General features: G+C 44.0%; 1 protein-coding gene across 4 annotated transcripts in view; it reads right to left on the reverse strand.

The window, feature by feature from the left end:
* C26H2orf73 (chromosome 26 C2orf73 homolog) overlaps positions 1-24,748 on the reverse strand; it is a 144,358-nt gene that overhangs the window by 1,913 nt on the left and 117,697 nt on the right. For 2 of the 4 annotated variants that reach the window (XR_007515536.1, XM_049870442.1), the window contains one exon: positions 14,036-14,281. Coding sequence is in view for 1 of the 4 variants with exons in the window: in XM_049870442.1 (XP_049726399.1) it covers positions 14,255-14,281 (27 nt within the window). In the remaining 3 variants the exon portion in view is untranslated. Of the gene's footprint in view, positions 1-703; positions 775-1,425; positions 1,588-11,826; positions 13,805-14,035; positions 14,282-24,748 lie in introns of those variants that run through there. The other 2 variants (XR_007515534.1, XR_007515535.1) reach the window with 2 other exon arrangements.

Consider the following 24,748-nt stretch of genomic DNA (forward strand, 5'->3'; position numbering starts at 1 on the left):
GGATGACAAACACTAAGACTTTCTAAACGGCTGCCAATGAAGCAATGAAATATTTTCCTTGCTTGCTTTTCAGGCTGGTTTCTTTTCTTCGGTTCTTTCTTTTACACATGGGTTAGAGCAAGCAAGAGCTCACTTTTAGTGAAAAGCCTTGGATTTAAGATGGAAAATGGAGCCCTTAAAGAATCACAAAAATGAGCAAACGTTTGCTAAATTTTAGCTAATAAGGATTTGTCCCAATGAGATATAACATATAATAATTTTTTAAAGTTTTGCCGTTACTGTTTCAACATTATTTTATTGCTCATTCATAGCATTAGGCACTCTGCTGCGTATTACTCATTTCATCCTCACAACTAATTCACATGGTACATAGTGTTATTCTCCCCATTTTACAGATGAGGAAACTGAGGCACAGAGAGGTCCGTTCGATTGCCTGAAGTCTTTCACTTAGTAAGTGACGGAAACAGAATTCAAACCCAGGTCCATATGACCCCAAAGCTGCTTCAAAAACTTTGAAAAAAGAATTCAGCTCTTAGACATTTTATTTACTAGCTTTAAATGCAAACATAGTTAAACTCTCAGCATATGTGGTCAAAGACATCCTTTTTTTTTTTAAACTGACATAGTTTAATAAAGCCTTTAGAAGATGATTTTTAGATGAAGGCTGTAAGGATGTATCTAAGTTTGAAAAAGTGTTAAGCACCTGGACACTCACGTGCTTGCGTTTCAAACAAAGTTCACCCAACTTGAAAGTCGTCCACTTCTTAATAAGTGCTGCCAATGGAATAAGAAAAAAGAAGGAAAAAAAAAAAAAAAACTTTAAACAGAAAATTCCTCTTGTGTTTGGTGAACAGAGCAGCATTGTTGTTTGTTTTTTGAAGGGACAGGAGATGGGGGTAGACGTGGGAGAGCTGCTTTTTGAAAAAGCTTTGAAAGCACTTCTGAAGTGGCCAGGCAGGCGTGCTGGGGTTTAAGGCAGTGCATGCTGGGTAAGGACAGGCCTGTCTCAGCTGCAAATAATTTACACTTTCAAGATTCTCTCCAAAGAGGACCTTGAACCAAAGCTGGCTGAGAAAATCATACACTGGATTTCAAGTTGTGACGGGGCTCTGTAGAGGGAACAAAAATATTTATGGGTCTCGGGTTCTTAGAGAGATATTTTAACTGAATCTAAGGACCTGGACTTTCACCCGTTTGGTGGGAGGATTATGCTCTCTGAGGGGTGGATTCTGTGGGAAGATCAGAAGGGTTATCCAAAAGCAACCCTCAGAATTGTGTCTTGGCTCTTAGAGTGCACCACTGCCATTTTACCATTGTCAGATCCTTACGAGGGCGCTCAGAGCCTTCTGCAGCCCTTCCTCTGTTGATTTGCCCTCTCAGCTTCCAAGAGATTTGAGAACTTGCTAGGCCGCCCCTCCCTTGTACCTCAATTCTCCACCGAGAATGTCGTTGTTAGCTGCCCTGGAGTAGGTCCCTGACTCGCGGCAACCCTGTGCACGACTGGATCAGACCGCTGTGAGTCATAGGGTTTTCATTGGCTGATTTTTGGATGTAGATTGCCAGGCCTTTCTTCCTAGTCTTCTTAGCCTGGAAGAACCATTGAAGCCTGTTCAGCATCATAGCAATGCATAAACCTCCACTGTCAGATGGGTGATGACTACACTTGGCCGGGAATGGAACCCAAATCTCCCACAGGGAAGGCAGGAATTCTACCACTGAACCCCCACTGCCCTGTCCAGAAAGAATAAGGGTGCTGATACCGTTACCCCTGGCCTTTCACATGATCACCAGCTATACCCCAAATTGTTAGAGTCCCCCAGTTTCCGAGCCATCTGCTTCAGGCGTGTGAGAAGAATCACATGGCTGGTTTAGGAAGAAAATCCCAGGAATACCTTAACTGACAAAGTTTCACGTTTCTGATGGCAGCTCTGCCTCAGGGATTCGCACCCCAGCAGTACGAAGCTGCAGCAGTAAACTAGAAAATCACTCCTTAGTTTTTTCCCAGTCTTGCTGAAAATAAATACACAAGACAAACACCTGTTTATTTGTTGTTAAAAGTACTCATTGTCACAATTAAAGGTTTCCTTTTTTTTTTTAGTTTTAGCTTTTTTATAGGATTAAAAACCCTGCGGGGGAGTTCTCATTGTTATCCCCGTTTTACCCGGAGGTGCCGAGGAGGTTTGGTCATTTGCTCAGGTCCTAAGTGACACCTGTAGTCCTCCAGTTACAATCTAGGAAGGCTGACTCTCAAAGCAGGCTACTGGCAGATGAGACTGGAAGTAGAAAGTGGTCAAATTAGGGAGGATCCTGGAATGCGTATTGAGACACAAACATAGAAGCCCTGGTGGCACAGTGGGTAAGCGCTTGGCTGCTAACCAAAAGGTCGGCAGTTCAAATCCAGCAGCTGCTCTTTGGAAAACCCTATGGGGCAGTTCAGCTCTGTCCTATAGGGTCACTCTGAGTTAGAATGGACTCAACTGGCACGCAACAACCTGGACTATAAAGGGGAGGAGGTAATAAACATTTACTATCTACTATGTCTTCTTACCTAATCAAAAGATCACTTGAGATAGGTGTTATCTTGCATGTAATTCAGACGAGAAAACCAGGGCCCTGAGAGGGTTTAATTAACTTGCCCAGAGTCTCAAAGCGGTGGCCTTTGTGCCTCTCTGCGTCTGATGGAAAGCCAGTGCTCATTCACAAAGCCAACGCTTTACCCAAAGGCAGCCCATGGAACACGACAGTGCATTGTCCAGAGCAGGACAGCGTTCCATGGTCAACCAAGCTGGAGGAATGCTGGGATAAACAGCTAGACCTTACTTTAACCGCAGATTTCCTCAGAGCCTTTAACGTGCTACCAAACCCAAAACCCAAAACCGTGGCTGTCGGGTCTATTCCAACTCAAAGTGACCCTATAGCCTGATACTGTACTACCAGGCTTTATAAATCACTAAGAAATAGATGTCACATTTTATTGTAATGCCCTCCTTCAGCCCCTCCTCAGCCCTTTGTTCAAGTCTACATTCAGTGGAAATAGTGCTGGGAGGGATATCAGTTTGAGAAATGCTAACTACACCCTAAGGAGCATTGGTGGTACAGTGGTTAAGCACTTGGCTGCTAACCAAAAGGTCAGCAGTTTGAACCCACCAGAAAACTGCTCCTGTAAGTATTAAACTCAAAATACCAAACCTGTTCCTGTTGAGTCAGTTCTGACTCATAGAAACCCCGGAGGACAGAATAGAATTGCCCTATAGAGTTTCCAAGACTGTAATCTTTACGAGAGCAGATCTCCAGGTCTTTGTCCCACAGAGACTGGTAGGTTCCAACAGCCGACCTTCGGGTTAGCAGCCGAGCACATAACCATCGTGCCACCAGGGCTCCTTTCTGTAAAGATTACAGCCTAGGAAACCCTATGGGGCAGTTCTGTTCTGTCCTATAGGGTCTGTGTGAGTCGGAATTGACTGGATAGCACACAGCAACAACAACAACAACAACAACTAGACCATACTGGAAGAAGGAAAAAAAGGTGTTTCCTCACCACCTGTGATGTGCAGTCACTTTTTACAGAGACGTAACGTTGAAATACAGAAAGGCTCTTGGATCTTCTTGAGGACTTCACAGAAACCTCCACATCTTAGAGAATTTTGTTTGTTTTGAGGTATCAAAATAGGAAAAAAACAAAAATGATTTGATTTCTAAAACTAGAAACTTCCTCATTTTTACTGTAGGCATTTCATACCCAAAGGTATAGACATTTGTAACTCAAAGTATAGGTAGGCCATGCTTGTTAGTTAATGTCTGTGAACTTAATTTCTAATTAGCTGGTGGTTTGGGGCTGTATCTTTATAATATATAGTGTAATGTTGCTATCATTGTCACTGTAAAAAAAGAGTCTATCCAAAAAAAAAAGTCTTCCCCCCTCCGCCTCTGAATCCTCATAGCATAGAAAACCTACACACCTGGGCATAGCTGAACCAAGTAAAGCCCTTGATTAGGAAAGGATTCTGCGGACCTTAAGCACCGCATGAAAATAATACTCTTTGACTGGCTACAAATTCTGCCTGTCAAAGGGCATTTTTGTAGGTAGATTGTTATTACATTTGACAAGTTGGGTGGAGTTTCCTCTTCAATTCCAGGAGCATTTTCAGATTTTTTGGATATTTGAAGGGGTTATTGGACTGGCCAAAAATACTATTGGCCGTGGTTTTATTACAGCATAAAATGACCTTATTGTAAGAAGGAGGAGAGGGATACTTAATAACACTCATTCTTTTTTAGAGAGCTGGGGTTGGGCGAGGGTTTAAATACGGTTCAAATTCTTGCAAAAATTTTAGGAAGACACATGAGTAGTAGCGTTATTTTGTAGTTATTTCATAGTTTTCGAGATGTTTGATGGTGAGTTCTTTAGATACAAAACAGGATTGACTGTTGGGTTTGTTCTGTGTTTTCTTTTTATTAGAAGGATTTTTGTAATACAGAAGTTTGCTACTACTGCCACTAAAACTTAATTTTAATAACTCAAAGCTCTGAGTGAAGTCCAGGCTCTTTCTTTATCAACTACATTGCGACCGAAAGGCAGACTCTTCAGGGAAATCAGTTCCTTTTTTCCAAGTCTATACTAAGAGGAACTCAACCCATTGGCATCTAGTTGATTCTGACTCATAGCGACCGTACAGGACAGAGTAGAACTGCCCCATAGGGTTTCCAAGGAGCGCCTGGTGGATTCAAACTGTCGACCTTCTGGTTAGCAGCTGTAGCTCTTAACCACTTTGCCACCGTGGTTTCCAAGAGGAACTCAAAGGAAATTCATTCTTTGAAAATTTTTTTGTTAGATTATGTTCATTCATATTCTTAGGCCAAAAATGAACAATATATAGGGATCCAAGTGTTACTTTCTGAAACAGATTGGAAAATAGAACAGTACAGGAAAATTGAGAATGATAGTAAGTGCAAAAATCTACAGGTCCTTCCCTAACCTAATGAACTATCAACATAAATATTCCCTTCCTTTTGGTCAACCATGTGTATGTGCACTGGACTATTTCTCAAGTACAGGCAATTGGGATCCTCAACCTGTCCAACGGAACAGCCTAGTAAAAAGGTTCTAATATTAAGAATCAAGGGAATTGGAATTCTGTACAATTCTGATGGCTTCTTGGGTTATGGGAGTGGGTGGGAATTCCATATTCAAGACCTTGGGTTACAGAAAGCTTGACGAGATGGGCATTCTGAATAGTAACCCTGTCACTAACTTCCCTGTGACCCTGGACCAATGACTGCATCTGTCGTGACTGTTATCTCCCAGTTTCTATTCTAGTTCTATCATATCCTCAGGTATATGTCATCTGAAGCCTTAGGCACTTTTCATAGTAAATCAGGACCAAATCCAGGAGAGAGAAGGGGAGAGGGTGACAAGTACCAGGTAAGGAACACTAAGATTCTGCATAAATTTTTTATGAGGTTTTATTAATGATGTTTCATGTTCTGGACCATTTCTTACACCTTTATCCATTTTCTCTCAGCTTTTGGAAAACTGAAGTCTCTGGAACATTCCGTGAATGTCCATCAGTGCTATGCCTCTGCTAAAATAACAGGGGCCTATTTATAAACCACAGGAAATGGTTCTTGCTCAGGATACAGCCTGAATAAGTGATTTTTTAAAAAAATGGAAAACACTGTCGATCATCCATGTGTTTTCTCTATTCACTGTTTCCCAGACCAAGTGTTCCTGTCACCACACCTTTGCCCATAATTTTCTCACAGTCTGGAATGCCCTCTCCACTCTTCCAATCCATTCCAGTCTTCTCTTCCTCTAAGGCTCAGCTCAGGTTCCACTCTTTTGGCATAAGTTTCTATACCTTTTGACCTGTTCCTCTACCCCCAAGCTCAGGGGTCTCTTTTCTCTCTTAACCGTGAGTCACTTGCAGCCTGACTGTAATACATCACTTAGCACTTAATTCAGTTCTACCCTATATTGTTCTTTCCTTTTTGCCTTTGTATAAAACTGGGCTTTCCAGAGAGACTGTAAACTCCTTGAGGAGAGAGTCCTAAGTGAATAACCAAGATAGCATTCAACACAGAGCTAAACACATGGGCAGCACTTAGCATTGTTGGTAGAGGGTAGTGGTTTTGGAACTACATAAAGTGAAGTGAAAGAAAATCACAGAAACCCAATATCCAAACAAACTGTAGCTGAGCTACCGTGGTTGAAGTTGGGTAAAGGTAGACACACTCTCATTCCATAGGCTAGACCCACTCTCTACCCTCCTCTCTGAATGGGCTCTGGAGCACCCCTAGGGTTCGCCCTCCCTTTCTTCCCCACCCTGCTGATGCCCACTCTTCACAGGCTGCAGTGCTGGGAATCCAGCCTTTGCTGTACCCAAGTGTCCTCGTTCTATTCCCTCTTGCTTTAGCCATAAATGTATCTGCGCTTAGCTTTTAGAACTTTGCAGTGTGGTAACATTACCCACCCTTCTAATAATTTGTGCATGCTCACAGAGTTTTTCGAAAGAGAGCATCCTGACCTCACCCAACCAGTCAGTTGGAGAAATCAATATGGCGCAGCCCTTCAGATCATATTCCCCCCCTTCCTAGTGACCCAGCCTGTTTTTGGTAGGAATGGGTGCATGTTTGAAATTCTGGAGGTTCCAGAAGTCCCCACTAGGACTTTTTTTTTTTAATCAACATCAACGTACTTTTCCCCATAAGCGAACTTCTCCTTTCTCCTTCACACTCTGAGTTAATTGCAAAGGAGCAGAATAAACAAAATCTGCTGGTACTTTTAATGGTGCAAGACGTACCCACATTCGGAGCTGCAGGAACAGAATGAAGCGTGGCTGTAACGTTGACTTGTTGGCCCTGGAGTCACCCCTACCTATCCCCATCTCCAGCATTGCAGTGCACTTTTCCAGCATTGACCACCTTGGCCAATGACTCTGTCTGGCTTCATGCTTGGATTCTTGTTCCTCTTGTCCAACTCCCTTGATCTGACAAGTTGATTATTAGATTAATATGGATTTGTCCTTGACTTCATACTTTGCTAACTCTTGTGAATGTGAGGATTCAGTTTTTACTCCAGTCCCTAACTTGGGCCTTGGTCTTCCTAGCCATGGCTCATTGACCAGTGGCTCTTTCTGGTCAACCTGATCCTGACCACTTGAGCCAATTCAGGACACCCGGGCCTTGCCAGTCACAAATGGCAAGTCACACATGCCAGCTAGAAACTTGGGCTGTTTTCCAAGAGATTCTCTTGCGTGGCCCTGGCCTGTCTGTGCTGCAAGCCCTTTTCTATTCCGTTCCAATCCTTGGCTTAGCAACCCCAATACTGGTAGCCTCTGAACTTGGGGTTGTAGGCATTCTTCCAACTATTTAGACATGGACTTGCCTCTATAAATCTTCGCCTTCCTCCCCTCTGTGGCTCCCTGTCCTCTCTAGAGCCCTTGTCTGTCCTCTTCCCTGTTCTCACACCTGCCCCACCACAAGGAGGGGTCACACTCTCATCATCAACACCAGGGGGCACTCTACTGGCCCCTAGGGAATGGGCATGCTGTCAGTGTAGTAGACCAGTCAGGGAAATTGTATTAGGGAGATAGACTTTTTGATTTCCTTAAATCCACCATGTTGTTATTGTTTGTGCCATTGAGTCAATTCCAACTCACAGTGACTCTATGTACAACAGAACAAACACAGCCCAGTCCTACGCCATCCTCACAATCGTTGTTATGTTTGAGCCCATTGTTGCAGCCACTGTGTTAATCCATCTGGTGAGGGTCTTTTTCTTTTTCGCTGACCCTTTACCTTATCAAGCATGATGTCCACCTCCAGGGACTGGTTCCTCCTGATAATATGTCCTAAGTACTGGAGATGAAGTCTTGCCATCTTCACTTGCAGGGAGCGCTCTGGCTGCATTTTTTCCAAGACAAATTTGTTTGTTCTTCTTGCAGTCCATGATATATTCAATATTCTTCACCAACACCATAATTCAAAGGCATCAATTCTTCTTCAGTTTTCTTTATTCATTGCCCAACTTTCACATGCATATGAGATGATTGAAAATACCATGGCTTGGGTCAGGCATACCTTAGTCCTCAAAGCAACCTCCATCATGTAGGTTAGATAACTTTCAGAAGGAGACATAAAAGGGAAATGCAAATCTGGACAACGCAGGAAGCATTAAAAGAAGATGGAAGGAATACACAGAGTCACTGTACCAATCATTTCAGGAGGTAGCATATGATCAAGAACTGATGGTACTGAAGAAGAAGTCCAAGCTGCACCGAAGACACTGGCAAAACACAAGACTCCAGGAATTGATGGAATACCAATTGAGATGTTTCAACAAATGGATGCAGCGCTGGAGTGCTCACTTGTCTATGCCAAGAAATTTGGAAGACAGCTACCTGGTCAACTGACTGGAAGAGATCCATATTTATGCCTGTTCCCAAGAAAGGTGATCCAATCGAATGCGGAGATTATTGGACAATATCATTAATACCACACACAAGTAAAATTTTGCTGACGGTCATTCAAAAGCGGGTGCAGCAGTACATTGACAGGGAACTGCCTAGAAATTCAGAAGGGGACATGGAACCAGGGATATAGTTGCTGGTGTCAGATGAATCCTGGCTGAAAGCAGAGAATACCAGAAAGATGTTTACCTGTGTTTTATTGACTATGCAAAGGCATTCGATTGTGTGGATCATAACAAATTATGGATAACATTGTGAAGAATGGGAATTCCAGAAGTGCTCATGAGGAACCTATACATAGATCAAGAGGCGGTTGTTCGAACAGAACAAGGGGATATTACATGGTTTAAAATCAGGAAAGGTGTGTGTCAGAGTTGTATCCTTTCACCATACTTATTCAATCTGTATGCTGAGCAAATAATTCGAAAGGCTGGACTACATGAAGAAGAACGGGGCATCAGGATTGGAGGAAGACTCATTAACAATCTGCATTATAAAGATGACACAACCTTGCTTGCTAAAGTGAAGAGGACTTGAAATACTGAAGAAAATCAAAGACTACAGCCTTCAGTCTGAATTACAGCTCAACATAAAGAAAAATCCTCACAACTGGATCAATAAGCAACTAAATGATAAATGGAGAAAAGATTGAAGTTATCAAGGATTTCATTTTACTTGGATCTACAATCAACACCCATGGAAGCAGCAGTCAAGAAATCAAATGATGCATTGCTTTGGGCAAATCAGCTGCAAAAGACTTCTTTAAAGTGTTAAAAAACAAAGGTATCACTTAAAGGACTAAGGTGCACCTGACCCAAGTCATGGTATTTTCAATTGCCTCATATGCATGCGAAAGCTGAACAATGAAGGAAGACCACAGTAGAACTGACGCCTTTTAATTGTGGTGTTGGCGAAGAACATTGAATATACACCATGGACTGCCAAAAGAATGAACAAATCTGTCTTGGAAGAAGTACAGCCAGAATGCTCCTTAGAAGCAAGGATGGCAAGACTTTGTTTCATATACTTTGGATATGTTATCAGGAGTGACCAGTCCCTGGAGAAGGACATCACGCTTCGTAAAGTAGAGGGTCAGCAAAAAAGAAGACCCTCAATGAGATGGTTGACACAGTGGCTGCAACAATGGGCTCAAGTGTAACAACGATCATGGGGATGGCACAGGACAGGGCTGTGTTTTGTTCTGTTGTACATAGGGTCACTATGAGTGAGAACCAACTCGACAGCACCTAATAAAAACAGTCCAGTTGAGAAAAGGGTACACACATTTTCCAAAGGACAAATAGTTTCATCTGCCCCCATCATTCTACCAGATGAGTTGAAGCCTACTGAGAATGTGCTGGGAGGGAAATGTTTGTCAGGGTAAGTAAAGCACTTAGGTCTCTTTTGTTATCTGTCTTCCACAAGCCACCAGTTTGCTTTCTCTTTAGTATTTTTTAAGGAGAAAAAAAGTGTTGGTTTGCAATCCTGGTGCTTTCTTATGTAATAAAAAAAGTCAAGCAAAGGGCATGGCTTGGTTCTGCTTGAACTGGGCAGACTGCCTGCATTTTTACAAGTGTTATGAGTTGTGGACTCTTTGCTCCTTGAGTATTGCAATGTAATTCCTCCTCCAGTGTGAAGACTCTTTCAGTGCAGAAGGGGCCCATCTCAGGGGAAGGCGCCATTATGATTCCTAGTTCACTACTGAAATTCAACAAGGGTTAAATCTTAATGAATTCACGGTGGAAGGACTAGGTTTGGAGGCAAAACTTCCAAAGCCAATTTCTCCTTCTAATTGACTGTGAGTGAATCACTTGGGTGGTTGAAAAGGCTAACAAATTTGACTGCTAACCAAAAGGTTGAAGGTGTGAGTTCACCCTGAGCCTCCTCAATAGAAAGGCCTGTCGATCTATTTCTGAAAAATCAACCACTGAAAACCCTATGGGGCACAGTTCTACTCTGATACACATGGGGTAGCCATGAGTCAGAATTGCCACGAGTGGTGGTAAGTTATCTATCTGGATCCCTTCACTCATTTACAAAATGACGAGGGTTGATTCCATGTGACCTCAAAGATCTCCAGATCTGAAATTCCCCAACTTTAGTTACCTATCCTAGTTGGTATCTAGGCACAAACCTGTTGTCGTCGTGTTGATTCTGACTCATAGCGGCCCTATAGGACAGAATAGAACTGCCTCATAGGGTTTCCAAGGAGCAGCTGGTGCATTCGAACTGCTGACCTTTTGGTTAAATGCCAAGCTCTTAACCACTGCACCACCAGGGCTCCGTATGTAGGCACTAGTGGAAGGAAAATTTATAAACCAAGCAGCTATTCTAGAAATGAATAGATTAGTTCTCCTCGGCAACCACGGTTGTAATCAGAGTTTCAGTTTAGATAGGAAATCCTCTCCTCATTAAATGGATATTAAATGAGTATATATACATGCGAGCATCTAGTATGGAGGGGCACAATAGTTAAAGGGACATTTCCTAAACTATCATTTCCCGAAATACAATCCCAGGAATTCTATTTCTTCACCTAAATTTACCAATGTGGTTGTGTCTTAATGGAGGCATAATGGTTAAGAGCTTGGCTGCTAACCAAAAGGTAGGCAGTTCGAATCCACCAGGGCTCCTTGGAAACCCTACAGGGTAGTTCCACTCTGTCCTATAGCATTACTATGAGTTGGAATCGACTTGATGGCAACAGGTTTGGTTTCTTTAGTTTTGTGTCTTAATAAGGCTTTTGTAATTTTTTCATGCATTCAGGATCCAATCAAGGATCACACATTGCATTTAGCTGTTGAGTCTCTTCGTTGTTGCTGTTGTTAGGTGCTATCGAGACAGCTCTGACTCATAGTGACCCTATATACAACAGAACAAAACACTGCCGGTCCTGCACCATCCTGATGATCGTTGTTATGCTCGAGTCCATTGTTGCAGCCACTGTGTCAGTCCATCTCTTTGAGGGTCTTCCTCTCTTTCACTGACCCTCTTTAGTCATTTAAAATCTAGAACAGTTTCCCTCCTTCTTTTCCTTTTTCATAACATTGATATATTTGAAGAGTCTAGGCTGGTTATTTTGTAGAATATCACACAACCTGGATTTATCTGATTGTTTCCTCAGGATTAGATTCAGGTTTTACATGTTTGGCAAGAAAACTCCATAAGCGATATTTGTATTGTTATTATTTTTTTTAATTGTTCGTATTTTACCTATAATACATGCTCAAATATTATAGGAATATATAAGGTAGAAATGGAAGGTGCTCCAAAATGCCAACCTCTAGGAATAATCAGTATTTACATTTCTATATATACACCATTAGGAGCCCTGGTGGCACAGTGGTTAAAGCACTCAGCTAACAGCCAGAATTTAGCTGTTCGAACCCACCAGCTGTTCTTCAGGAGAAAGATGTGGCAGTCTCCTTCCATAAAGATCACAGCCTTGGAAACCCTAGGGGCAGCTCTACTCTGTCCTTTAGGGTCGCTATGAGTTGGGATCGACCAGATGGCAATGGGTTATATGCCATTACTTTTTTTTTTTTTTTTCCATATTAATTTTTGTAATTTTCTCTTTTTCCTGGTTGCAGTATCTCGGAAGCCTTCCTGTGTGAATGCATTTAGACCCACCTTCTTCTTTTTTTTTTTTTTTCTTGGTTTTAGTGGTTTATTCAGTCTTCTTGAGCATCAAGGATCTCTGCTTGTAACCATCATTCTCGTAATTTGTCTTTGCGTACTCAAGTGAATGTTTCTATAGGTTCTGTTCCTGGAAGAAAAATGTCCTGGTTCAATTTTAATATGTATTGCGAAACTGCTGCAGCACAAAGCATCACACCAGTTAGCACCCCACCAGCAATGTATGGGAGTGACCGCGCCGTCTTGTCTTACCCAGGTATTGCCACTCTTTAATCTTTTCCAATCTGACCCATGAAAATTGCCATCTCATCATTTAGAATTTGAACTGTTAAGCTCTCAGTGAGGTTGAGTATATTTTCATATGTTCATTTCCTGGTTTTTTGTTTCTTTTCCTGAACTGTCTATATTCTTTGCCTATTTTCCTACAGGGCTATTTATCTTTTTCTTATTGATTTTTATATTAAAGAAGTCAGCCATTTGTTTTCTTTATTTTTGATAGTTATTTTGTCCAGTTAATTAGAACAACTAAGTAACATCCTGTGAAGCATGTTTTGAGGAATAGCTCTAACTTAGGAAAGAGCTGCCCTTAGACCCTTCTCTTGGAAAAAAGGCCCAGGTAGAGAATAGGACTAGGGCACCTACTTGAGTTAGTATATATAATTGGTAAGTGGTTTTAAAAAAATGTTTTCTCTGTGGCAACTGTCTTTAAAAAGATAAATTTCTTTAAGACACTTCTTTACAATAAACTTCTTTACTCTGGGAGGCAGTGAGTAATCAGGTAGAAGCAGAAGTTTTTCTGAAGCTGGAGATCAACTGTAGATAAGTAAATCCAATGTCCCCAGGGGCCAGAATCTTGTTTTCTTTCTTTTGTTGCCTAGGGCTGTACCTAGTTTAAAGGGCTCTGGTAGCGCAGTGGTTAAGCGCTTGGCTGCTAATCCAAAGGCCAGTGGTTAGAACTCACCAGCTGCTTTTCGAGAGAAAGATGTGGCAGTCTGCTTCCATAAGGATTACAGCCTTGGAAACCCTATGGGGCCGTTCTACTCTGTCCTCTAGGGTCGCTATGAGACAGAATTGACTCCACGGCAATAGGTTTTTATGGGTATGTAGTTTGGAAAGCATCACCCTGGAATATCTCAGCCATCTTTGATAAGAAGAGAATCTCCTGAAGGTAGACTTTGCCCACTTAATTTTCTCCCACCTGGAGCTGCTGGCTTCGGTTTAATGACCTCACGTTGACTGAGAGCAGTTTGTAATGTTAGGTGCTGTACGGGCCTAAGTTCAATCTTTAGAAATCCTTCCGAAGAGAAATGACTCATGGGCCAAAGGCTTTTTGGCTTTGTTCTGTCTTTCCTATTCCAACCAAGCTGGAGTCCTGAAATCAGTTTTATCACAATTTGGATCATGTCATTCGCTGCATTCATAAGAGCAAGGCAGTCCGCTTCAGAGACGCCTACATTTAGGCGATTGTAAATTACGTTCGGCGGTTTTACAAAGTTCTCCTTAACCATCCGTCCTGGTTAACTGGACATGCTGGCTCTGTGCCTGGTACAAAAATTAAACATTAGCCAACTGGATGCGCTAGGTAGCATGCCGCCAGCGGAATTGAGACAGAGGCTTTCACTTCCTTACCTCCCCTAAATGCCACCTTCACTCTGGTCTGAAAGAACACAGGTCCTTCCTGTTCGATACTATTGACTCTTCTGTAGAAACAATCAGAAGAAAAAAGTCTTCAACTTTTTGTACGCCAAAGATGTATTTGTCAGCAAACTGGAATACCATCTGTTTCCAATAATAAAACATTTTCGAATGTTGCTTTGAAGGAGTTAGAATACATTTCCTCAGAATTTGAGTTCGCACGTGTATGCTGCCCTTTGAGGGCAGTGGTAAGATATCTGCCCCAAGCTGCCCCACCCTCCCCACACACAGCCAAGCAATGGGAAATGGGGAAAGTAATACGCTCTGTGTTAAACTAAGAAATCAACATAATGTCACTGGGCAGAGATGTGCAAAGTCTCCTTACCAAACCAAACCAGTTGAGGGCAAGTCCGTTCTGACTCATGGCAATCCCGTATGTTGCATGTAGAACTGAGCTCCACAGGGTTTTCAAGCCTGTGATTAAACATGCTCTTCTGTGACCATTCAGAAGCAGATCACCAGGCCTTTCTGTGGACACAGCTCTGGGGAGGTACCAAAAAAACCCAAACCCGTTGCTGTCAAGTCGATTCTGACGCATAGTCAGTTCTATAGCAACCCCACAGAACAGAGGAGAACTGCCCTATAGAGTTCCCAAGGAGCGGCTGGCGGATCTGAACTGCCAACCTTTTGGTTAGCAGCCAAGCTCTTAACCACTGTGTCACCAAGGCTCCTTTAGTTAGCTTAACCACAGAAATCAGCTACCTATCCTAGACCTTTAAGGCTTGACTGCCCTGCCCAACTCAAGTGTAAACACATATTCAAAGGAAAAAACAGGTACATTATTTGTAAAGGAAACACAAAAATATCACATGGCAGCATTTTTGTTTGTTACATAATACAAGTATATTAATGTTATTTCATCTTTGCTATTTTTTCCATCTCTATTTTTTTTTCCAATCCTGTAAAAACCATGCCCACTGACTCTTAGCAATCCTATGGGCCAGAGTACAACTGCCCTATAGGGTTTCCAAGGGACGGCTGGTGGATTTGAACTGTTGACCTCTTGGTTAACAGCTATAGCTCTCAGCCACTGCGCCGCCAGGGTTCCTTTTTATTTCCAATAGGGGATATTTAATGGCAGAAAAAATTTTTTCCTTTTACTTATTTTTTAAGTGCTCTATCTACTAACACTGTGGCTCTACTTCAAAGCTGAGAATGAACACGCTCATCTAATTTGGTTGGGACAAAACCTGTGAGAGCTACTCAATTTGTTAAGCTACAGCTGAAATAATTTGATAAGAAAAAAACAGGAAACAGCTCTATAAATAAACAAAGGTAGAAGCAGGGTGGAATCAAAGCTTTTCCTTCATGGGAAATAAGCTAACAATATCTCTGTTTTCTTTGGAGTCAGAGGAGAAGTAGCTTAGAATGGGCCTTATTGTACACTGAGACAGCCATTTAAATGAGTTCTTATAGATGAAATATATCGACTATGATACCCTTTGGTTCACCTCCTCAGCAGGTGTCCAACAAACTAGGTTTCGTAAACAGAAAGTTGAGAAAAACCTCTCTGCCACTTCATGCACACACCTGTCGTACGTGCCCACGACGCTCTCTCCCACTCCCTGGCCTTACTGACTGGGTCTACCCAGCAATCACGTGAGTGCTGGTTTGATTGTACCAAAAAGGAGACGCATCCTAGCCAGCCATCTGTAAGAGTTTTAAAAACTTAATGGCTGGAGATTTTGACTGCATTTCAGCAATCAGATTGACATCCTCCTGCCCCCACCAGTTAAAAACAAAACAAATACCCATGGCACTCCTCATTCTTCTGACTTGAGCGATTATGCCATGATTACTTAATTTGCTTTTTGTACTTTGTGGAGGATTTTAAATAGCTCAGATGTTTGACTCCTGAAAAAGTGGTTACCAGTCACACATAGCAACTACACCCTGTAAGAAATGTCAAAAGGATGTTTATAAGTCATCGCTGGTCTTGTTCTCAGCATGGCATGCAAACCAGCTTATGTATTTACATCCCGAATCAAATATGATCTTAAAGACAAAGGCAGCACTCAAACCGATCAAAGCTGGTACACCCTCACTGGCAATACTGTGGGCTGCTTTTCCTCACTCCACCATTTTTCTCTGTGTAAAAACGATCCCATTCCAATGGTGTATGGATGCCTGTACAAGGTCAGAACCACCAAACACAAATGAAGGGTGGTCAGGGCACCATTCCATGACAGTCTGTGGGGCCGGAAGCTGCTGGCCATAAGAGAAGGGAACACCACAGCAAAGGCCTTGAAGGAAACCATGGCCACAAGGACTGAGTGGTTACGACTCATGGGTCCAGAGGAACAGCTGTGCAACAAGTCACAAACCACAGCGATACCCATGACCTTGTGGAGTCAACATCATACCTGAAAAGCACAGACAGAAAAGTATTTAGGCTGAGTGAACGAAAGCAGAGAACACCAGAAAGATGTTTACCTGTGTTTTATTGACTATGCAAAGATATTTGACTGTGTGGATCATAATGAATTATGGATAACATTGTGAAGAAATGGAATTCTAGAATATTTAATTGCACTCATGCAGAACCTGACATAGACCAAGAGGCAGTCGTTCAAGCAGAAAGAGGGGATACTGTGTGATTTAAAGTCAGGAAAGGTATGTGTCAGGGTTGTATCCTTTCACCATACCTATTCAATCTGTATGCTGAGCAAATAATTCAAGAAGCTGGACTATATGAAGAAGAACAGGGCATCAGGATTGGAGGAAGACTCACTAACAACCTGTGATATGTAGATGACACAAACTTGCCTGCTGAAAGTGAAGAGGACTTGAAGCACTTACCACAGGCTTCAGTATAGATTACATCTCAACATAAAGAAAACAAAAATTCTCACAACTGGAACAATAAGCAACATAATGATAAACAGAGAAAAGATTGAATTTGTCAAGGATTTCATTTTACCTGAATCCACAATCAACACCCATGGAAGCAGTGGTCAGGAAATCAAATGATGCATTGTGTTGGGCAAATCTGCTGCAAAAGCCCCCTCTAAAGTGTTCAAAAGCAAAGATGTCACTTTGAGGACTAAGGTGTGCCTGACCAAGCCACGGTGTTTCAATCACCTCATGTGCACGTGAAAGTTGGACAATGAACAAGGAAACCTGAAGAGGAATTGATGACTTTGAATTACGGTGCTGACAAAGAATACTGAATATACCACAGACTGCCAGAAGAACAAACCAATCTGCCACGGAAGAAGTACAGCGAGAATACTCTTTAGAAGTGAAGATGGTGAGACTTTGTCTTATGTACTTTGGACATGTTATCAGGAGGGACCAGTCCCTTAAGAAAGTCATCATCCTTGGTAAAGTAGAGGGCCAGCCAAAAAAGAGAAAGGCCCTTAATGAGATGGCTTGACACAGTGGCTGCAACAACGGGCTCAAACATAACAACAATTATGAGGATGGCACAGGACCAGGCAGTGTTTGGTTCTGTTGTACATAGGCTCACTATGAGTCAGAACTGACCCGATGTCACCCTAACAAGAAGAAGAAGAAGATGTGAGGGACTCGGGAGAAGGCCTGCTATTCCCCAGGACCACCACCCTGATAAAAGCCCTCTCTAACCTCTGACTGTTGTCTGAAACTGCACAGGTAGATTCTTTTTTTTTTTGGCTTGTTGTTGTTAGCTGTAGTCAAGTCAGCCCCCAACTGATGGAGACCTCATGTGCAACAGAGCAAAATGCTGCCTTGTCCAGAGCCATTCCCATGACTGTTGTGGATCTGACCGTTGTGACCCATAGGGCTTCTACTCACTGATCTTTGGAGGTACATTCCAGGTCTGTCTTAGTTTGAAAGTTTCACCGAAACCTCTTCAGCCTCATAGCAACTCTCAGGCCTCCACTGAGGGCTGAGTGGGGGCTGTCCATTAAGTGGTTGGCCTGGAACGGAACACAGGTCTCCCGCATGGAAGGGGAGAATTCTACCACTGAACCACCAATGCCCCTGCTCATTATTATTATTGGCTTAGGGCTTTCTTAAGCCTTTTTTCTTTTTTTTAATGAAAATATTTGAGAGGTATTATATTGTACAAGGAACCCTGGCAGTACAATGGTTAAGCACTCAGCTGCTAACCAAAAGGTCCCTGATTCAAACCCACCAGCCACTCCTCGGGAGATGAATGTGGCAGTCTGCCTCTCTAAAAATCACAGCCTTGGAAACTGCCTATGGGGCAGTCCTACCCTATCCTATACTGTCACCATGAGTCAGAATCGACTTGATGGCATTGAGTTTGGGTTTTTTTTTTTTTTTTTGGATAGGGCACGGGGATATAGGAAGAACCAGCCTGCAGTGGGTCCTTGGGGAGCGGATGCTCCCGAAGGTGAGGAACTGTGGGCTTGATGTTCACCAGTTTTACCAATGGCCTCCCTGGTGCCTTTGGAAAATTTTGCTCCCTTGGAGAAGTCTGGAATCTAAGATGTCTGGTGGTGATCCCTTGCAAAGTTGAAGCACACAGAACTGAGCCACCTGGTTCTGAGCAGAAGAAAGAGCTGCATCTCACGGATCACAGAGGTGATATCGGTTGGGCAGCAGAAGAAATGGGTGTGAGGTTGGGAAGCACTTTTGTAGCTCTCTGTGGCTTATTCTAGGTGATCAAGTCTCTTATGGAGGATCAACCCTCTCTAGATAGTTAGAAAATTAACATTTCAAGTTAATTCCTAAGCCCAGGCCAGCCCTTAAAAGCCTGCCAAGGCGTGGGGCTGCAGAAAGACTTACCCAAGGAGGAAAGGCAATCAGAGTATCTCAGGAGAGAGGCCAGTGTCCCTCCCCCATTCCTTACTCCCTGCCACCAGTGCGTCTCTGCCCAGAGATCCAAGACTTGTTTTGCACCTTTCCGAGGGGATCTCAAAGCCCTTTACAGACAAGAACGAGGGTTATCCCAGGATACAACTCTTAGTTTGTATTCATCAGATTACACTTGGCCAAAGCAATAGTCGCAGTTGGAAGCAGCAACAGGCTTAATGCTTCCTAAGAAGTCTGGGAGTGATTTTGAGTCTGGGGTACAAGTCTCAAGTGTGTTCAGAAATGTGGCACAGTGTGCCTCACTATCACCTACAGGCTACATACAGTGCTTCCTTTAACCCAACTCTCAATAATGATAGTTAGCATTTACATAGCATTTCCTATGTGCCAGACACTGTTCTAAGACCCTTGCTTACATTAATTCATAACAACCCTAGGAGATAGGTACTGTTATTATTCTCCCATATGACAGAAGAGGAAACTGAGGTACAAGGAGATTAAGTAATTTGCTCAAGAAAAAGCCAGTTGCTGTCAAATTGATTCCAATTCATGGAGATCCCATGTGTGTCAGAGTAGAACTGTGCTCCACAGGGTTTTCAATGGCTGACTTTTCAGAAGACAAATAAACCTGCATAGCCACCTGAAAGGCCAGATTCAAATTTCGAATTTTCCAACACTTTGGTCTGAGGCCGGGGACTCCTCACTTCCTGGGGCGGGGACCAGGGAGGAGGGCCAGAGGAGGACACTCAGGAGCTTGTGGCCCAGGGTGGAGGCTGCTCTTGTTGGGTATAAGTGTAGGGTTGGTGGTAACACCAGGGCTTTACTCACATCTGCCTGGTTCCAACATCTCCCTCTACAGGGCCACCATGGATGTCCTTTCCCTTTCCCTGTCTCAGTCTCCATGTCTCTGGGACTTGAAGTGAGCAGAGGAACAACATAGGAAAGAGGGGACCCTGAAGGTGGGGGGCAGAGTGGGTGAAATGGAGAGCCCCAAGCCATTTTCCCTCACCCTCTCCACACTTCCGCTTTCCCGCTGGGCCCTGCCTCTGGCCGCTGACCGTGGCTGCCAAACATGGCCCAGATCAGATCCAAGTGACTACCACACCCTTTCCTTGTTTACAACCCAAAGCAGGGAGAGAATAGGAACCGCCTTGAAAATGATTCTCTCAGAAACTGTCCAGTCTCTTCTAACCTGGAAGAAAAGACTTCTGAAAAATTGGCTTGTCCAGAGAAAGGCCCTTTTTCTTCCTCTAGACTGTAGGATGGCCTCAAGAAAAGGGCTGCCCCCCAGCAGCCCTGCTCCCCAGCGACTTCCTGGCACCTGGCATGGGCTATTTACACGGGCTTAGGAGGGATGCTGTCAATCTGTCCAGGCTTCTAAATTTAGTTTCCATACATAAATGCAATTTCCTGTGTGAGCTATCATAATTAAAATGTTCCACAGGCTTAATTTTGTATTGTTGATGTTCACATGTCATCATTCACAGTGTCGCACTTCCTTTTTTCAAAGAACCAAATTAACACACCCACTACCCACCAGCTCCCAAGCCTTGACACCCCCGCTAACCACCAAAAACCAATTGACACCCCCAATAACCACCAGCTCCCAAGCCCTAACACCCCCACTAACCACAGCTCCCAAGCCCTTACCCTACCACTAAAAAAAATTTAGCCAACGAAAATCAAATTGACACCCCCATTAGCCACCAGCTCCCAAGCCCTAACACCCCCGCTAACCACAGCTCCCAAGCCCTTACGCCACCGCTAGCCAACAAAAACCAAACTGACACCCCCACTAGCCATCAGCTCCCAAGCCCTAACGCCACCATAACACTCCCCAGGCCCCAGATCAGAACTAAAACTCCAGCAGGCAGTGGCCATGGATGTGGACAGCTGCCAGGCAGGGCTCCCTCTGTCCACTTTATCCCACCTCGTGGAAGGGCTGGGTTCAGTCTCACCCTCTTCACTCTTTACCGTGGGGTGAGACCAAGGGCATGAAGACCGACCTTCTGCCTAAATAGGAGTGCACTCACGTTCCAGTCCCAGGACCTTAGAAGCCCACCCAAACCACATAAACGAAGGCATGGTCTTTATTGAAAGAGCAGAACAGACATGCGCAGAGAATGTATCAGACCTCGCCAGAGGATTGGAGTCAGAAACAGGAGGGCTGATCTCTCTCCCCGCCAGTCCCCTATCTGGCCCCTATCTTTTCTTTCTCCCTGTGGACCAACTTCCTCTGCTTCTCTACTCCACTGTATCCAAAACGGGCGTCCAGGCAGCCCTGGTCCTCTTAGTTCCATCACTGGCTTAACTGTAGCTCAGTTGAGAGGAGAGCACCCAGTCAGGTGTCCACGTCTGGTCCGATCCTTTGTGGCTCAAGGGCATGGGTGGAGTCAGAGGCTTAGTAAAAAGAGGGCTGCAGGGCCCTTTCTAAGGGGTGTGGAGGGGGGTGAGGAAGTCCTCAGGGAAGAGGGGAAGTTGTCTGTGCAAACACCCTAAAAAAAAAAAACTCTTCGCTGTTGAGTCCATTCCGACTCATAGTGACCCTATAGAGTAGAACTGCCCCACAGGGTTTCCAAAGAGCTGGTAGATTCAAACTGCTGACCTTTTTTTTTCCGTTAGTAGGCAATCTCTTAACCACTGCACCACCAAGGCTCCAGGCAAACACCCTAGAGGTAGGCCTTTTTTACAACACAAACTATTAATGTAATTGTAATACTATCTCTTTACCTTTGCCGTCACTTTTCTGGATGATAGGCAGTGTGAGGGAAGGTTTCATACCTGTTCTTGTTCTGTTGCATATTGTGGACCCTTATTTACCCAGAATTGTCATCAAAATAATATACTTATCATCCCCCCACCCCTACCCCCAAATCATGAAAACCTTTTCTGGCTGTTTGGTTATGTAGCCACAGCTAAAGCCCAGACTCTGAAGCAGGAAGAAAACTTGTTGTGACTGATATAATCACTGCTTAGGGTTTTTCCTGGCCTAAGGTCGGCAGTTTGAATCCACCAGCTGCTCCTTGGAAACCCTATGGGGCAGTTCTATTCTGTCTCGTAGGGTTGCTATGAGTCAGAACCGACTTGATGGCGATGGGTTTGGGTTTTTTTTTTTTTTTTAAGCCTGTTTGGGACTTGCATAGAAAATGGCCCCCGGTTCACTTTTTCGCCCCTTAGCCCAATCACAGCTTTCGCTGCATTTACTTGACTTGTCTAATACATGAAACAATAGCCAATTCTACCCTCTGAAATATCATAAACCTCTCAGTCCATAAATCCCAGACCGGGATAGCTGAGGAATTTTTGGCAGATCCACCAAGAAACATGGCCAATCTAGATGTCAGAGGGATTTTTTGGATCTCCAGCCAACCAAGAAGGCTCACACTTCACCCGTATTCCAGAGAACACAATCGTCTCGTGCAGCTGGGCTGTCTTCAGGGAATGGGCGATACTGCTGTTATATATTTTTGAGAAATGTATTTGGCTTCCCTGACATTTATGTTCATGGGGATCAAAGTACTCATCGCAAACTAAACTTGGGGTGTGGTGTAGTCTGTGCTGCCAGATTAGTTTCCAAAAAAAAAAAAATTTTTTTTAAACTTTTTGTGGCTAGAAGGGCTAAAGAAAAAATCTGTACCAAAATCAAGCCATCAACTAAATTTCATTAATCCCTTTCTTTCATTTGCTGTTCATTGGACATTTGCTATGTGGCGATTACTGCACTAGATAAAGAAAACAAAAAACATACCCATTGCTGTGAGTAAAGTCAATTCTGGCTCATTCAACCCTATAGGACCGTGTAGGACAAAGTAGAACTGTCCAATAGGATTTCCAAGGAGTGGCTGGTGGATTTGAACTGTCGACCTTTTGGTTGACAGCCGAGCTCTTAACCACCGTGCTACCAGGGATCCAGATGCTACATAGCAGAGTTACAGGTCATAATCCTTGTCCTCATCACTCTCCCGGCCTGGCAGGGAGGACATGTGTCAACTAATAGTGACAGGCCAGTGGACTCAGGGTGATGAATACACACGAACTGTTGAGGGAGGACAAGGCAGGGGCTCCTCACTCAGCCCGGATAGGTGGGGGAGGTGAAAACTTCCAGCGGATAGTGAAGCCGGAGCTGATTTATAAAGTTTAAAAAGGAATTAACCAGGCAGATGAAGTGTTAGAGCATGGAAGCGCACGATGCTTCGTGGATGGTGGGGGTGGCTTGGTTTGCCAGGAGTAGGAGGGGGTGGGCTGGAAAGGTTGGCCTGGGGCCAGGTCCCAAACGGCCTGAGGGTAGGCTGAAGTATTGAGACTTTATCCTGGGGGTGATGCGGCATCTTCAGAGTCCTTCTAAAGAAAAGCGTTTTACCCAAGTGTAAAATGTGCACGACTGCAATGGAGGACAGTGGTAGAATTCTTGCCTTCCAAGACAGCGACCCGGGTTCGATTCCAGGCCAATGCACCTCATGCACGGCCACTACCTGTCCGTCGGTGGAGTCTTGCGTGTTGCTGCGATGCTGAGTAGGTTTCAGGGGGGCTTCCAGACTAAGATGGACTAGGAAGAAAGGCCTGGGGATCTACTTCTGGAAATCAGCCGGTGAAAACCCTGTGGATCGCAACGGTCTGATCCATAATTGATCGTGTGGGTGATACAGGGCCGGGCAGTGCTTTGTCCCATTGTGCGTGGGGCTGTGAGTCAGGGGTCGTCATGAGTTGGGGGCCCACTCCGTAGCAGCTAACAGCAAAATAGGTGCAGAAATGTGTGCATATCCTGCACGTTCAGCTTAACGAGTTCTCCTGAGCTAAACACAGCTTTTGTGACATACCTGTAACATATCCAGCATCCCGGAAGCCCCTTCTCGTTCTCTTCTAGTAACTGCTTCCCTCTCCAAGGGAGCCGCCATCCTGACTTGACAGACTTGTTTTGCCTGTTTTTGAACATTTTTTAAGTGGAATCTGAAAGTATGCACTCTTTTGTGTCTGGCTTATCCACTTCACGTTTGTGAGCCTCCTCCACCCTGTGTGTGCTGTAGTTGAACCATCCTCACGGTTGTGCAGTATCCCATTGCATGAATTTGCCATAACTTATTTACCCATTCTCTTATGTGTGGAGGGCCCTCATGGCTTAGTGGTTAAGAGCTCGGCTGCTAACCAAAAGGTCGGCAGTTGGAATCCACCAGCCACTCCTTGCAAACCCTAGGGGTCAGTTCTACTCTGTCCTGTGGGGTCACTAGGAGTGGGAATCGACTCAAAGGCAGCGGGTTTGGGTTTTATTATGTGTGGACATTGGAGTTCTTTCTGGTTGCTGGCTATCATGAACAGAGCTGCTGTGAGTATTCTTTTGCGCGTCTTTTGGTAATTATACGTATGCATTTCTGTTGGATAAAATACCAAGGGTTGAAATCTCTGAGCCCCAGACCAAGCACATACTCAGCTCCACTGAATGCCTCCAAAGAGTTTCACGAAGCAGTTGTGCTAATTTGAAGTCCCAGCAGCAGTGGAGGAGAGCCCCAGCTGTTGAAGTTTCTAACACTTGATGCTGTTTGCCTTCTTGCCATTCTGGGGTGTGTGTGTAAGGGAATCACATTGTAGTTTTCATTTGTATTTCCTTCCTCACAGTGTTTCAAACGAGAGAGGGAAGCTATCAGACTTGCACTTTAGCTGCAGCAGGAAGACGGATCACAAAGCTAAAGGAATAATAGAGGCAAGAATGTGTGAGATCCTGAACCAATTCGGAGGCAGTTTGGGTTAGATAGGAGGGGTCAGGGGCAATAAATGGGAAAGGGGTAGAAATGGCAGATTCATCAGATGTGGGGAGGAAGGCAGAGGGGACGTTAATTTAGCATCTTGTTTAAGAGAAGCCCTGGAGTCAGACTAAAAAAACCAGTTGCTGTTGGGTCTATTCCGACTCATGGAGACCCCACGCGTATCAGAGTAGAACTGTGCCCCGTAGAGTTTTCAATGGCTGATTTTTCTAAAGTACATTGCCAGGCCTTTCTTCCAAGGTGCCTCTGGGTGGACTCCAACCTCCAACCTTTCCGTTAACAGCTGAGCTCATTAACCATTGGCACCACCCAGGAACAGAGCCAGGCTGCCTGAATTCAAACCCTGGCCCCCATCACTTACTAGCTGTGTAGCTGTGGGCTACATATTTAGCCAGAGTAAACTTCCATTTCCTCAACTCTAAATTGAAGAAT

The sequence above is a fragment of the Elephas maximus genome, chromosome 26 (assembly GCF_024166365.1).
Source record: "Elephas maximus indicus isolate mEleMax1 chromosome 26, mEleMax1 primary haplotype, whole genome shotgun sequence".
NCBI classification, from domain to species: Eukaryota; Metazoa; Chordata; class Mammalia; order Proboscidea; family Elephantidae; genus Elephas; species Elephas maximus.